The sequence below is a fragment of the Pezoporus wallicus genome, unplaced genomic scaffold (assembly GCF_028554395.1).
Source record: "Pezoporus wallicus isolate ANWC-B61680 ecotype Strahan unplaced genomic scaffold, APGP_CSIRO_Pwel_v1 contig_7904, whole genome shotgun sequence".
Lineage (NCBI taxonomy): Eukaryota > Metazoa > Chordata > Aves > Psittaciformes > Psittacidae > Pezoporus > Pezoporus wallicus.
This window is the reverse complement of record NW_026639904.1, coordinates 137245-153848: the sequence shown is the minus strand read 5'-3', so window position 1 is coordinate 153848 and position 16604 is coordinate 137245. Positions and strand designations below refer to the sequence as shown.

Genomic DNA, 16604 nt, shown 5'->3' with positions numbered 1-16604 from the left:
ACAAATTTTTGCTTTGGACAATTTTACATTTCAACTCTTGAGTAACTGTTTGGCTGCTATGCTCTTACAAATCAAGAGGACTTCAAAACTTAGATACACTTTTTTCATATACCACACATTTGAACCATCAAAAACAAACACTGCTAAATTGTACAGTTGCTATTAAACACTGACAGTTTAATAATAAGTATTTTTATCTTACCTGTGTTTGCACTTACAACTCCAGCACACTAACTTGTAAAATGACAAACACAGTTGAATCAGAATTCTTGTATCAGCTTTGATGACCACACCTTCATTAGCCAACAAAAGCAGAGCATTTTATTTTGTGCCTTCAGGCATCTATCAGTTAACATCTACAGATACTTGTAAGATTAAAAAAATGTATTCCTTTTGTTATCTCACAAACAAATTTTCCAACTGATATGCAGCAAAAATCTCCCATCCAAATAGCTTCTAGTAATGTAGACTCTCTAAGTATTTGACTAAATACTTAATCACCCTGTCCCAGAACAATAAAATATAGCTCTTACATAAAGTTTTTCAGCAGTAATCTTTAAGCTCTTCACAAAGTTGCCCTGATCCATTACTGCTAACCCCAGAGACAAAATATCCCACTGTTTTACCCAACAGGTTAATGACAGAGCTAAAAATAGAATCCTTGTTTCCTCAGCCCAGGTGAATACTACTTCTACCATGCCTGACACTTCTTTGAAAATAACCTAGGTCCAACCTGACATTTAACAGTCACTTCTACTTAGAGAAAGAAAACCTAAAACCCTCTATACCATCATAACACACAACTACCACGGCTCTCATGTGCTGTGCTTCAAGAAATCCAAAGAGGTCTTCAGAGCACTTACTGAGGGTATGCCTGTGCTCTAGAGCAGCAGGACACTTCTCAGACTAATTAGTTCATGTGGAGCTTCCTCACTATACTGCTTCTGAGCAAGCTCATTTATCTTCATATTACATTACGCAGCATAGATACACCCTCAGACAAATCAATTTCTCTACGTAAGGAATACATGCTTGATGAGGCAAATGCCATTTAAGAGACATTATTATGAACAAATGCTCTCACAGTACAATCACTTGTATTTCCAGTTGACTCCCAGGTTTAAATTCTTTGTAGATCAGAATGGATTTAAATAAAAATGGGGAAAAGTGATTTGTCCTGCTCATGTCAGAAAGAAAAAATTTATCAGTAATGGCTAGGTGAAATTTGATGAGGACAGATGCGAGGGGGTCTTCTTCCCTAGCCTGAGGGATACAATTTGCCATACTTCAGAAGAAAAATTAACAATAGTCTGAACGACAGAGAAGCATCAAATTCCAAAAGTATGTTTGCAATGGAAGCTTGCTCAAGTTTGGCAATAAATTTGCCACACACTGAGCATGTTTAAAGGCTGTTTCTCTTGCATATCTTCCTAGAGCTTGACTGAGGACTCTCAATTCTCAAGACCCAATTCTCAATTCACTCTGTCTCTGCTCACCGCAACTATCTTTAAAAATCACTAACAAGGTATGCATTTTTACATTCCTCCAACACCAGTTTGGTACGGAAGAATCAGAGGTTCAAGCTCAGGGTTTTATGCAGTTACTTACACAAGCCTCATATGACAGAAAGTTTCTGGTTTTCATCTGATATAAAATACACACACCCTCACCACCCCAGAAGAAAACTACCATAAAAAATTAAAAAAAGTGAACTCTAATGGTCAAGAAACTATAGTATTTCTCTCCCTCCTGCACACAAATGCTGTATGATATTGCCTTCAACTAACCAATCACACCATATTTTTTTCCAGATGATCTTTTCCTTGTTCTAAGGATAGGACAGACAGTGCTAACACTGAGAGAGCACTCATTCAGTAAGTACTCCATTTCATCCTCACTGTTCACTGTGTGGCATCTCTGCATAATTTACAGCACCTACATCTAAAATCGTAACTAGAAAACATCTCATTTTTCTGTTGATTACTATTATGCACCTGAATTGTTCCTTTATACTAAATACTCCACAGCACCTCCATCAGACAATTTTATGACTCTTTTCAGGTAGCAAACCAGGAGAGAGCAATGTGCATCAGGACTGCCTGTAATTAGAGATGCTTCAGTTGAGATGCTTTGGGTCCTCTTCAGAGGATAGAGCAATTAAACAGCACTTTGTCAGTACAAAGTACAACTTCAATCTATTTCAGTGCTATCATGTGTTTTCAAAGCTGACATTAAATCGGTCCCAAGAGCCTGAACTCATAAAATGAGAAGTACACAACTAATGGCCATATTTAAAAAATGTAGTTGAAGTGTCTCACCCAACCTCACACAGGAGCAATATGGCTGAATTCAGATTTGGCTCTAACCCTCCAGAACAGCATCTAAATAGACCTAGCTTTAAAATCAATCTTTTTTAGTGTTATTCTCTCCCTTCCTCACCTACCAGGTCTCATCCACCTTCAGCAGTTCTGAGAAAGCAGGTGGAAAGGAAACAACCTCATTGATTAGGATCTTTTAATACTAAACACCATTCAAGCAATCACTGCAAAGGCAGGTCTTCACCACAAAGCTGCTGGTCTACAAGGTAACCAGTACACAGCATACAAACATTACAGGATTGGGAATTACAGTGCAGCAACAAACAGAAATCTCCTAACACCAATTTCTACCAGAATGTTTTCTATCACCTCAGGAACCTCAGTTTCTTTCAGTTTGGCCAATGCCAGCAGACAACATATCACTACTTCCCTTTTACATCAGCACAATACCCAAGCCTTAATTACAGAATTTTTACAAAGCACAATAGTATCACATTGCAGTCAGTGTTTTGGACAAGCTCCTCATAAACAAATATTTGTTTGAACTTCTGTTAAAAAAAGAAAAAAACACATTCAAAAGCAAAATGAAAACTCACCTCATTTCCACCAACAGCTTTGGTTAAAATTACTGCAGAAGACACAGGAGGAGGCATGCAGCCAACTGTCTGCAAGCTGAAAACAACAAAAAACAGTTGTTACATTCCTCACACAATGCAAACACTAGACAATCTCAAACCTTAAAATATGAAGTAGCCAAGTAGAAAAAAATTATCTTATCACCTGTGCAACACAATTTGAGTTACAGTTACAGCCCTGCACCAGCTGGCAGGATTTCTGTGCCATCTCTTACCAACCACCACAGTGAAGAGTCATGTCACCATTTAAAAACACAAACACGTAACTTGTCTGTGACTCCATTTCCCCTGTCTGCAGTACTGTATCTACCATCCCAAAGATATCTATACATCTGTCACAAAGATAACTGCACCAAGTGTCATGATGTAATAAGTTTGTAGTGTGTTTTGAGATACCTGCAACTATTTGGGAAAAAAAAAAAAGTATGTAAGTTCCTATTTTCTTGCAAAGGCAAAAAAATAATGCAGTTCAGCTTTTTATTTCCTGAACATTATAAAGCCATCAAATGTTTAATTTTGATGCATGTTTTCACTCCCTAGTAAAATCACTTGACTTCAATTAATCAAAACATCAAAAGCTTTCTTCTGCATTTTAGAAGCCTAAAATACAAACTATTATTATCTGTCATTTCTTCCATTGTTTGTGCAGCAAAACTATTGATGTATATAGTAAATGCTGTTGCAAAGTAAGAAAAAACAGTGGTGAGCTTTCCTTTGTCTTCAAAGACAGTCTGATAAAACTGGCTTTACAAGAATTAGATGTATCAAATGTGTACTTAGAAACAAGAACATGCTACAGTATATTACAATTAAATTTAGGGCTGAGTAATATAGAGTTTGTGAGAGAAAGTGTTTTGACTTAGAAGGAACAGTAAGGCATGGAATAAAACAGTCTAGAAAACCCCAAAAAGCATGGAATCTGTGTTTTCAAGTACTGGAGTTTAAGACAATATTCTAGTTCAGGACAGTCAATCACTAGTGGTGAACTCCTTTGCACTTGTAACTGTGTTAGTCCATCCCCAAGAAATGCAGTGTCAAAAAGGTGTAGCAAACAGAAGTGCTAAATCATAGAATCATAGAATCAACCAGGCTGGAACAATGGGGAGCACATTACAATGCAATTGATATGCTGCAAAAATACAAAAAGCTTGAACAGAAGAAACAGGTAAATGACAATGACGGTATTCAGTTTGTCAGCTACAGACACTGTGGAAAAGGAAAGAGGCAACCGATGCAAGCAATATATAAATCTAATCACAACATGCTAAGCACCACCTTGGAATTACATAGTACCTTTAGCTTATAGTGAATAAGCTATGAAAGCAGAGAGTTGTCAGCACTTAGCAGGATAAGGTTATCTTGAAAAGAAATACAGGAAAAAGTTTACAAATATATATGAAAATATACAGTAGATAAACACATGATGAGTTTGATGTCCACCCCTTAAATCGACTGCGACTCTGCGTGGTCTCTTGGCAGGCAGCTCCTAGAACTTCTCACCTGAACTAATAAGGGGTGGATTAAGTTCAAAGTTATCCAGAGAGGTATGAAATGTGTGCAAGGGCATTCATCTCAGGTGACAGGGATTTTCCACACTATAAGCGAAAGATTTAATAATACAATCTCTGTGAACCCTCATGACTTTAAAATAATACATTTGGAATTAAAAAAAACCCACAACTTAAAATCACTATCAAACTACAGTTTTTAGTATTCTTCATATGAAAACATTAATCTACAAAAAACTTGGTACACACTAAATGGAAATACTTTTAATCAGGTGTATCAGAACATGCACCTGTGAACTTTTTTCTTGCTTTGTATCAACTACACACAATTCTACCAGTATGGAAACAAATTCCTCGAATAGCCAACAGATTACTACAGGTAACAAAATTGAAACATTTCAGTGGTTCAGGCATGGTATAAGCATTAATATCAGGGGTCCAAACACTTTTTGAAGAGCAATAAATTATACCTGTTCTGCTGAAACATTACAGACAACTGAGTAGTAGGGTCCACAGTCCTATATTTTAGGTATGGAATTACCAAACCCATGTCTTACACCAGCTCTTTGCATCTTGTGCCTTACCACCTGTGCTGTAAATGCTATATGCTAATCTGTGCAAATATTAATAGCCTGCCTTATGCACCTTTTGTCAATGCAAAACCTAGTTAGCTAACAAAAAATTAACTTAGAAGATGCTCAGGCTGGACACCCTTGGGAGCATATGCCTTTTTTTCCAGGCCTTTGTGAAGACTGTGAACTAGCTCCTCCTGCAATTTGTGCTAAACATGCATGCAGAGAAAGTGACTTTGCCAAAGCCTGTCTTGTCTCCCTATTTTTTATCAAGGTACTTCAGTGTTTCTAGGGAATAAAGGCTACAGCTGTGGGGAATTAGGATGAATTTCTGGTTAGCAAGAGCAGCCAAGGCACAGACTGTTCCTCGCATCCGCTCCTCACTCCTTTCAGGCACCCGTATAGAAATGTAAGAGTACCTGCCTTAAAATGTGTTATCCTAGAATGAGGACAGAACTTAGTATTTTCTGCACCTGCATAGCACTGAAGGTACAGCTCCCACAAGGCTCCCTTTGCAATGGATGTCTTCAGAGCCACAAAATGGCTGCTGCTCTGAGCATGTCTTGAACAGCAGTATTTATCAAAAAGGTACTTAAAAACCCCACACGCAACAGAAAAGCCCCACCTTCATTTAACTCCTCAATCTGAGCATTCTTTAAATGAAATCTCAATATAGCAATTACTGCACTGGAAGATAAAATGCAGCCAAAACAGAAACAGTACTCAAGGAACAAGTGCCTGCAAAATTTAAACATTTGGAAGTACACTAGCTCACTGGTAAAATACAGACACACTTTCATGAAAAATGAGGCTGATTTAGGCTCCACGTTTAGGATACACATACAAGTGGTTATTTTTTAAAAAGATACATACACATGTAGTTTTAAATGCAGTTTTACAGATGTGCATGTAAACATATTCAAATATACTCATCCATGTCACAGATTATCCCTTAAATAGTAAGAACCAAAGTGGTGTAAGAGTCATAGGAAAGAAGGAATGAGAAGTGCTGCAAGGAACAAAAAACCACCCAAACACTTTCTTGCACTTTGCACTTCAGAAACAGATCTCATGGATTAGGAGGGAATTTTAGCTCACTGTGGAAAACCATGCCTTTGATCTATCTCAGGACAAACTTTGCAACAATTTAACTTTAATGAACAACTTACTACATATAGCTAAAAGCCAATGGACATTGTTTAGCAACCTTGTTACCTCCTTGACATAGGGTTAAGCAAAACAGTGCTAACATTTAAATGATCCTATGATCTCAATTTCACCTTCCCAGTATTATTTGGATCACTTCACATGTGGTGGAACACCGGGAGAAGCTTCTTAAAAGTGGAACAAAATGTTCTTTTAAGTTTAGGCCTTGTAGAACATAAACAGCTTTACCATTGAACTTTTAAGACAGGGAAGTCTCCCCAAGCAATGTTTCACCAACCACTAAGAAACAATGGAGATTCTTTAAGTAGCTTTCTAAAACAACTGATTTTTGCATTCAAACATTCCAGTGTAACTGCATGGTACCACATATTGACCCCTGATTGTGAAAAAGCTTTTTTTTTTTTTTTTTTCATAGCATCTATCACTACTGCACCATCAATACAGCTTTGGAAGCATGCATTGGCAGAGTACACCAAAGATCAAAACCACATTATTTTCATGGTAACAGCTTCTGCTCCCCTCAAAGTTCTCCTCCTACAGAAATTTCATTCTCTCTTTTCCCACCCTTTCCCCCACAATTTAGCTAGGAGCAGATACTGAATCCCAATCTGGACACATGCAAGAGATATTCAATAAAGACTAAAACCAGAATTGAACACCAGTAAGTGACACACACGTCACTTATTTATGCATCAATTTACTTTCTTTCTTTTTCCTTCAGCACTCCTTTTCCTTCCTCCATACAGAAAATGAGACACAGCACAGCACTTGAACTGTGCTTTATGAAAGAGAAAGCTAATCCAATGAAAGCTCCCCACAGATGAAATTAACTGACCAAACTTCCCAAAAATGAGACCAGTTCCTGAAAGGATAATCTTGTGTGTGTACCATGTTTTTGACAGCAAAGAGCTGAAGCACAAAATCAACCAGCAAAATCCATTCACAATACAAGTCTTAAAGCACCTACTGCAGGATAAGCAGTCCTATAAGAAGACAGATACAAATATATTTCACTCCATTATGCTTAAACATACCCTTTCAAAAGCCATTCATTTATAGGTGTGATTGATAATAGCTGAAGAAAGAGCCATATTGCTGTTGGGAAGAACACAAGTGTGAAAATCTGGACAAAAAGATGTAGTTTCACATGCATCAAAGCACTTGTCAGCTCCTGCAAGAGAAAAAGAAGAGAGGAAGTTGCAGTCATAACAGCCAAAGTAGGATCACATTTGTGCTTTTAAAACTAGGATCATCTTTATAATACAAAGAGAGTGCATGTCAAAAAGGCACTTTTAGGGATCATCTGATCCCTTCTTTAATAATGAAGTACATCCAGACAACATAAAAGCTCTGGCAGCTCCTGGGCATTTTTCCAAAAGAATTGTCCACCATTTCAATAACAGTATAGCTCTCATAACAGTAGCTTTCCAGCAGCCGGCCTTAGCACTTTGCCACTGCTTCAAAACCTGTGTTAACTATGCTGACAGCCTGTTTATTTACTGCTGATATCAAGAGGAAGGGAAAATTGTAGTGTCACCCTGATTTCAAAATCATGTCTAGTCTAAAGACAGCCACAAACTGTGATTCTCGTTTATATATTACGGTCATCATTTGTGGTGGGTTTTCTTTTAAGGGAAGACTAACAAATACAAAAAGCACAGCAATCTGTAGCAGATTTTGATTATTTATTGTACCAACAAATAGGAAATATATAGAAAAAAAATAGGTGGATGGTGAATAGCAAAGAAAGAATAACAAGAGCATAACAAGCTAACAATAGCTAAGCCATAAAATTCACAGAAAGAAAATGCAAAACACCACTGGAGACTGAGAAAACAAGGAAAATTTTAATTTTCAACAGTGCAAGTGCACTCCTGTGTGGTGATTGAGTATTCTTAGCAATAAAGTCTTCAGTTAGTTCCATGTCTCCACTTTTGTTTTTTGGGCACTCCAAGGATCTTTTACACAGTTTTGAGTACAAGGGAAAAAGCTTTGTACATTTCAGCTCATTTCAAAGCTCGTAAGAGAAGAAAAAATCCTTTTCCTCTCAAAATAACTTGCTCTCTTCTCAAGTAAACAATGCAATAGGAACTGATGGCACTTTTATTCAAAACCTAATTTGCTAGGGTTCTCCAGCTGACACCCCAAAGGCATTTAAAAAAAAAGGATTATAAAAAAGTGTATTTCCATGTATATTCATGCAGCAGCCAATCTTCAAGTGCCACCCTCTTTCAGCTTCCAGAAAGAAGAACTTTTATGAAACACAATCAAATATTGCATTTTCAACCATCCAAATGCACAGAGATGTAATTATACATCTGGAAGTACTAGCAATTCAGCACTGAGTCCTTGTTACTTTATTACTAAATAAATAGATAATAAAATTATCTCCCAAATTTGGGTTAGGGTTAAAAACCTTCCACAAAACCCCACACACCCTTTCATTTGTATTCTTCAAGTTACACAAAACAGAGAGTTGAAACTTACATCTTGATCAGGTTTTACTAAGAAAGTATCACTACATTCAGCACTTGGTTAAAAATGAATGAATGTTGTTTCAAACACGTGAATGAAACAACAATTATTTTTAAAGACAGAAAGTTCTTGAGCAGGCCAGTATCTTCACTGTAGTACTATTTCATCTTATCTCAAAAAGAAAGCAAAAATTAAACACCTAGTAGTAGAAACACATCCTGTGCGGGAAGACAAGATACTTGGAAATACCTGCATATAAAAGTGTATGTATTAAAAGTAAATAATGGCATTGAGAAAAAACAGAGCAAGTGACTTCTTTCAGCAAAGCTGCTAATTCCTCCTTCTTCCCTGCCAAGTCATGTCCAGCCCCAGATGTCTTAGTGGCCTAATCTATGAAGGCACCCCCAATCTAAGCACCATCACACATACAGAAGTGCCCTTTTGAGTAAATATTTTTTACAACTGGGAAATGCTTTAAAAAAATATATGATTTGAAGAAAGCTGTCATACTTTCAAAAGCAAAATCCAAGATAAAAACTTGGACAAGACTGGTTAGAGCTTCCAGGGAGCAAGGAAGGCTAGTACAAGAAGGAATGCTGTATTAGTGGAACAGGTCTTTGCAGATACAAATTACCAGTCTTTAGAACGTCTCTAGTGATTGCCTGTTAGAATAGTTATTCCTAAAACAGTGTCATCATTAAACAAACACCAAGGCAAACAGCCTTCACCCTCTTAAGCTATTTACAAAGGCATCTGTCACTGCAGACCTCAAAAGCAGAAGTCTCAGAAAACTTACTGGAAGCTTCTAGTTATGACTTTGTTTCTGCACGCCAGGTAGGACAGGTTACCTTGTCTTTCCCAGTATTTCAAACCCTTTAGAGAGCTCATCCTAGCTTCTCACTGGTCAGCATGAGTTGTGTTGCCATTCAGCCACGCTTAGATGGTCATAGCTGGACTCCTCTGGGAAAACACCCACACAGAGCAAACAGTGTTTTCAGCGGCTTGCCAAATTCCTCATGGAAATGGATAACTCTAGTATGTGATTTAATTTCTGGGGCCCTACAGGAGGTATTCACTCTAAAAAAGCAGGCTATCCAGACACTGAAGACTAAAAGAGCATTACATTAAAATGAAATCAAATGTTCTTGTTATTTCTGGACTCACTCTTTCTACAGGTATAAGAGGACCTCAGCCACCTCTAGATCTGAAAATGTCACAAGCCCATGCACAGGCAGACTCTCCCTGAACAGTGCCAATTATTTTGTAAAATGCTTTCTGAATGCATGTTAGCAAATTTTTTTGAGCATGAGCTTTCACAGGAGATAAAACCTAAAGCGCAATCTTAAAAGAGCATCAGCTATTTCTAGTTTTGTCATATTTATCAGAAGGCCTCTGTTAATGCACAATTTTTTATTATTTCATAAAGCATACCAAACACTAGTTTCAATCTAACATATTAACCAAGGTAAACAGCCAGCACACAGGTCAAGAACTAATAAAGACAAAAGCAGAAGCTATTTCCTTTGCAATCTAATAAAAAGATATATTAAAATTATATATAATACCAACTTCAGGTTGTGCTTTAAGCAATTAAAACATGCCTCAAAATATATTAATGAAATAATGGCCTGGCCTCCTAATGCATTTAAGTATAGTTTTTGACATACATTTTAGAAAGTAATAGCACAAGGTACAATGACTGAAATGTTTTTCTTCCTTTTTATCTTCTGCCTCCATGGCAGAAATTCAAGAAAGGCAAAGCTTCTTGATGGAACATAAAGCTGGATGTACAGCATGAGTCCTAATTAATGTTTCCAAAAGAACCTGAGGTCAGCTACCTAGACATAAATATCAGCTCCTGTAAAAGCTTTGTTTGCATCAATATATTGCTTTTAGAACCACAGGTGAAAAAAAGTTATGAAAATTCAAAATAAGACAATTGCCCAAGAACTTGTAAGTCATATCACCTTAACTGGAAAAATCAGATGGACACTGGCATTGATAATGCTATTGCTTTCACACTCACTCACAGCTGCTTTATAGATATAAAGCTTCAAGGATACAACTAAGTAAAAAGGAAAGAAGTTTGACTTTTTTCTCTACATGCAAAGATTCCTAACACTGAAAGCAGAAAACTCCACTCCACCAGTACTACTCAGGCTTTGTGTTTCAGGTTTCTCTTCTCTGTAGAAGCAAGCTCCTCTCTGCAGCCTATTTCCATTAGGATTAATCACTGTCCCAGGCAAATAGATAACATGGCTCTTCCTGCTTCCCCACAGGGCCATAAGGCTTGAAATAGCTGCTACAGAATTCACTAAAGCTACTCACTTCACTTACACTGTGTCCCAGCAGAACCAGAGGCCAAAACTGCCAGCAGACACATGCAGAAGGCTGCTGCGAATTCAAACACCACCTCCTTTAGAAACTTTATCTCTACAACCATGATACAGGTATAGATACTTTTTTGTTGTTGTTGTGGAATGCATACAATTTGTACAGTTCCAGCTGTTCCCAGTTTGCGTAGAAGCTCATTTGACAAAATCATGGCGATTCCTTTAGGCGTCAGTATCATGCAACATATGAATGACACCACCTGTTAGGACAGCCACCAGTATAAAAGGAATCAAGAAACTAGACTAGGAGAGACATGCAGTGTTTCACTCAAACTTTGGCTGCTCCATCTCTTCTTGGCAGGTAGCCACGGTTTCTTTCCTCCATGCCTCCTTTACACATCACTAAGTTCCCCCCTTCATCTCTTCTTACTCCCTGTTTCTCTTTGAAAAAACATGACAAAATTTGAAACAAGTCTCACTGTTTGCAATATGCAGCTGTGCATAGGCACTTCAAGTCCAAGTGTCTACAACTAAATTCTATAGGAAAAGACTGCCAAGACTTTGTACCTGTATTGGCCTTGCATCTGCAGAGGAACCCTTTTGCGTTGATACTAGCTGCTGTCCTGTGCCTACCCAACATGGTAACTTAAAGCCAACAGGTTTTTGCCTGTTATCAATCCTGTCAATTGACTAGCCTAGTGTTATTTAGAGATCGCAGCAGCAGGCGAGATGAAGGAGAGAGGCACAAAGAGCTCAAACCTTCTTTTTTTGTCCTACAGAGGCATGGAGACTTCACATAGCCCCTCTCTACTTAGCTCACTACAACGTTCTACCCTATGCTGGTTTCTATCCCAGTTTTCTGGCCTGTATCTCGCCTGAACAGTGGGAAGCCAAAGAGCAGAAGGAATCACAGAAGGCAGGTGCTGGTGCTCTCTTGGGTCTCACGATTTGGGTTCGGGACACATCCAGGGCATAGACCCAGTCTCAGAATTGTTCTCAACACTTTCATTTAGTCAAAGCCCTGCAAAGTCAATTAACCCTCCCTCTCTATGGATGGGTGAAATTTATTCACACTTTCCTTCTCATCATGGTCATTGCTTTGTGAATAATTTTCTGAAATCAAAGAGGGGTCCACAAATGTCTAGTATTTATCTCCTCTTGTTAGCCATTTTTCCAGCATCATCAACAACAGCACGATAATTAAATAGTCCAACTACATTCAAACCTGATCAAAAGCAACACAAATCTTTCTAGAGCAAAACAAGAATGAAGCAATGAGAAATTACAGTACCTCAGTTTTTAGGGAGAGTCCGCTGTTAAAGAATATAGCTGAAACAGCAATGTAAGTTATGGTAATTTCTGGTTTCAAGGGTCCTAAAAAATACAGACATAGAAAACAAAGTGAACTACCATCAAAGATATAATGATACACATATATTACATGAAAGTAAATGAGAATACTTAGAAAAATACCTGGAGAAAGTCTCATCATTAAAGTCTCTAATAAAAATAATGGGGTTTCTATTAGGTTACAGAAAGCATGCTGGTTTTCAATAAAAGCAAGCCAGTGAGTGGAGAGTGAGGTATGATGTCATACAAATTTGGCTTCCGTGATTACAGGCTACTTGTAACTTAACGGGCAAATTGTGGAAATGTGAAAATAGGGAATTTTTCACAGTTCTGTCATCAGAGTGTCCCTATAGCATCAGCAACTCAAACCATACACTCAGATAAAAATATTAGCTGCTTCTTCCACAGGACTATCAATATCATTCACATATCTGTGTCTCAGTCCTTCCCCCACAACACACACACCTGTCCAGCTGCCTGCACAGAGGAAACCCAATCATACTTTGCAACAGCTTCCTTGGGCAATACAATTCTGTATTATTCCCTTACAACAGGGCTGTGGCAAAATGGCTTGTTCCTACAACACCACATTTCAGACACACCGCTGCAGTGAGATCAGCAAGGGCAGATGCCTGCACCTCCATGGGTTCCACTATATTTAAGGCTTACATTTGTATATATTTGTATACTTTTTTCAGGAATATTAAAATAAAATACTTTTTATACTCCTATAAAAATGAATTCTCTTAATACACTTTGCCTTCAGAGGCCACCAAGCACAAACTGTATATACTCATTTTTCCACAAGCATTCAACCAGTCATTAGAAAGACATTGTTAGCAGTCTACTTAGGACCAAAGTAATTACCTAACTCTACAAGTGACAGTAAGTTGTCATGAGCAAAACTGCAGCAGCAGACAAACAAGCCTTTACTTGACACTCCAGAAGAGATCCTTTCTGCTCTTTCAGAGGAATGATACACTGATGGTCACACTGAAGTAAGGTAAATGATCCTCAGAGAGATTTGATCGTACACTGAGTCTAATCAAATTTGCATCTGAAGTCATTTAAACCCAAATCCTACCCCCAGAGAGGGCTCTGTTGATGAGACACTGAAATGGTGTGTGTTAAATACAAAAAAAAACTCCAAACAACCAAACCAACCAACCAATCTATACAAAGCATAAGGTAAAAATATGCCAAGAGATGCAACAGTTAAAGTTGCAACAAAGCACACGGCTACTTGCAAAATTATGGCATGTTAACTGAATAGCCAGGGGGGGATAGGACAAAGGTAAACAGAAAAATTATACAAATACATGTAAAGTTATACAGAAAACTATGTAATACACAGACTATATACTTTTTCTAATATTTTAGAAGATTAGAGCATATATGTACATGCATAAACACAATGGGCAGAAAGGCAGTGGGTCAGTTAGTCTGGCTAAAACAGTGGTTCTTCCAGGACTCAGTTTTTCTATTTTAATGTTTTTTGCTGGACTGCCTGAACTCCTTTACACAGGAGAAACCTCTAAGACTAGAGCAAACACACCTTCATGGAGCACAGGGAACTCTGCTCAGAACAGATCCCCTTCATCTCTTGTGTGAAAGACTGGTCAGGAAAGCTGTTCACAAAGGAACTAAATAGGCTCATTCATCAAATAGGAAAACACTCAAAAAGGGCTTGGCTTATGCCCTGAAGGTGGCAACAGCACAAATCTTTGTTATTTGTGTTCCACTGGTAAGGATGCTGGACCACCCATACCATTGGAAAGGCCCTGCAAATTACAGTGCATGGTTTTGTCAGCTGGAAGATGACAAACCAAGGGTTTTTTTTATATGTTGATATTTCCCACCCCCCACCTCTTCTTTCTTCTGGCTTTAAGAAGACAAAAATATTGTTTTTTCCTCAGACCACTGAGATCACACAGCTTCAGAAAAGGGATAGATACCACTTTGTGGAAGGTGTGCTCATGAGTTTGAATCAATGCTTACAAGATTTTTCAAGCAAGTTGTCCCAGGAACAATATCATGTCAAAGCTTGACATCTCTTTGCAGCAGGATAATTAAATGAAGTGCTCCATCATAGTGCTTCCATGCAGGAAGTAAGTTGAGGGAAAATTATCTCATATCCTAGTTAAAAGGATCTCCCACATTGCTGCTAACAATTAGCATGACAATCAAACAGAAAGGGACAAGCCACCTCATACTATCAATTTTAAGCTGTCTTTAAGGTCTGCTGAAGACATAGCATGGAACCTGCAAGAAGCTCCATGTGGGTCCTATTCACCTATGCAATACAGCACACAGATGTTAGAAGGGATCCTTGCACAGCAGAAATTTGCCTACCCTGAACTCCATGAAGTACTGGAGCCTTAGCTGCCACAGCAAATGTTCAGAGCCATATATTTTTTAATCACATTCGTCTTTCCCAGAACCTAAAGGGGAAAAGGGGGAAAGGCTGGCTCCTCAGTGAAAAACCATCTATCCCCAAACTTCAGCTCTGTTAAAAAAAAAAAAATTACAATTAAAGAAAAAAAAAAACTATGCACATAAAAGAATAGCCAGATTCTTAATCCACTCCAATAACATGGAACTGCTAGAGGAATTCTGTTCATATGTTCTATATTCCTTTTCTTAAACCTTCAAAGACCAGTTGGAAATACATATATTATATATATATATAAAATTAAATTAGCTCTTGAAAATTGTAAATATCTGGAACTGAAGTTACAATAGATACTAACCAGCACACGCTGCCAGCATTTATACTTAAAGATATACTGCTTATTTTTAAACAACACTGGATGTTTCATCAGCTCTTGTTCCAAGAAACATACAAGTCCTCGCTGCTTAGAAAAGGGCAGATCTTACTTCTCATTTGTTTACCGTGAGCATTTGGCAGCATTTTGCACTGAACCATTTTCATTGTTTTCACTCATCTTTCATGATGAATTAAGAGGGAACAATAACAACAACAACAGCTCTTTAAAATACAGGAGTGTTATTATAAAGTAAAAAGAAAAATCATCTGGCTGAAATACAGTACCTGAGATTTTAAGGCAGTATACCATAAACTACACCTCCCGAGAAGCTCACAGGAGACATTCATACACCAAACTGCAATGACTTCATGCCCATCTCAGAGTTCTTGAAGTTACTACTTAGTTTAACAAGAGTACATGCAAAAAGGAAGTTGCTATCCGGGTTTCACTGATACTAATCCAAAGAGAGTAAGCTACTATTCCAGCAACTGGTGCAGTGCCTAGCAAAGATACAGGAACACATCCCAGACTGTTTCTTCAGCACCTGAGAATCACTGACTGACTGACCGGCCGAGAGGCGAGCTGCTGGTAGTACAGGGACTACCGGAGGGCCCGGCTATGTCCCGGCCCGCTCCCTGCGGCTCTCCCTCCTGCACCACTCACAACCCGAGCTCCAAACTTTCTGCGGTGGTGCCCCGATGCCAGAAGGGCACCCGAGCAAGTCTCAGCGTCCCCGGCAGGGAGACTGCCAGCACCCCCGCCCAGGGACCCCAAGAAAGGCCCACAGACCCTCCCCTGCACGCACCCCCAGGACTGGGGCGGCCCGCTCCACGCCCTGCCTCTCCCACCGGGGCCCATGCAGGGCAGCGCCAGGTCCGACCCGCACGACCGAAGTGCGCCGGGGGGGGTCAGCGCCGGCCACCGAGAGTTGACAAAGTACGGCCGGACCCCCGACGCCGCCTGTGCTCTCGGGCGGCGGCTCCGGTGGCCCCGCTGGCGCGCCCTGCATCGCCCGCCGAGCGGAGCTGCCGAGGCAAACCGTCCCCAGCGGGGCAGCGGCTGGACTCACCCCCTTTGACGCCAACGGCGGGCTCCAGCCGCGCCACCGTGATGACCAGCACGATCCCGAGAATGAACCACTCCTTCCGCAGGCGCTCCAGCAGCCCCATGGCGCGCCCCGCCGGTCCCCGCCGCCCGGCACAGCACGACCCGTTCCGGAGCACCACGGCGCAGAGCCGGGGCGGGGTGCAGCCCCTCCGCCCGCCGGCAGAGCCAGCCGGATCCGCTGACAGGAAAAGTCTCACCCACCGCCGCCATCACTACCACGCACCTCCTAATAGATACGCAGCTCCCAACCGACGGCCTGCCCGCAGCGCCGACACCCCGCCTCTTCGCCCTCTGGCTTTGGCTGCGCTCGCCCCACGCTGCCTCGCGGCACCGAGGGGTCGACTCCGACAGTCACAGTAGGTCGAGGCGGC

General features: G+C 39.8%; 1 protein-coding gene across 15 annotated transcripts in view; it reads right to left on the bottom strand.

The window, feature by feature from the left end:
* Positions 1 to 16372, bottom strand: part of SLC10A7 (solute carrier family 10 member 7) — a 143380-nt gene extending 127008 nt beyond the window's left edge. For 5 of the 15 annotated variants that reach the window (XR_008973081.1, XR_008973082.1, XR_008973083.1 and 2 more), the window contains exons 1-3: positions 16196 to 16372; positions 12300 to 12382; positions 2915 to 2990 (exon numbers count right to left, since the gene is read on the bottom strand). Coding sequence is in view for 10 of the 15 variants with exons in the window: in XM_057416748.1 (XP_057272731.1) it covers positions 2916 to 2990; positions 12300 to 12382; positions 16196 to 16295 (258 nt within the window). In the remaining 5 variants the exon portion in view is untranslated. Of the gene's footprint in view, positions 1 to 2914; positions 2991 to 7234; positions 7372 to 12299; positions 12383 to 13291; positions 13456 to 14564; positions 14652 to 14710; positions 14841 to 15670; positions 15790 to 16195 lie in introns of those variants that run through there. The other 10 variants (XM_057416741.1, XM_057416740.1, XR_008973080.1 and 7 more) reach the window with 8 other exon arrangements.
* Positions 16373 to 16604: the final 232 nt, after the last annotated feature.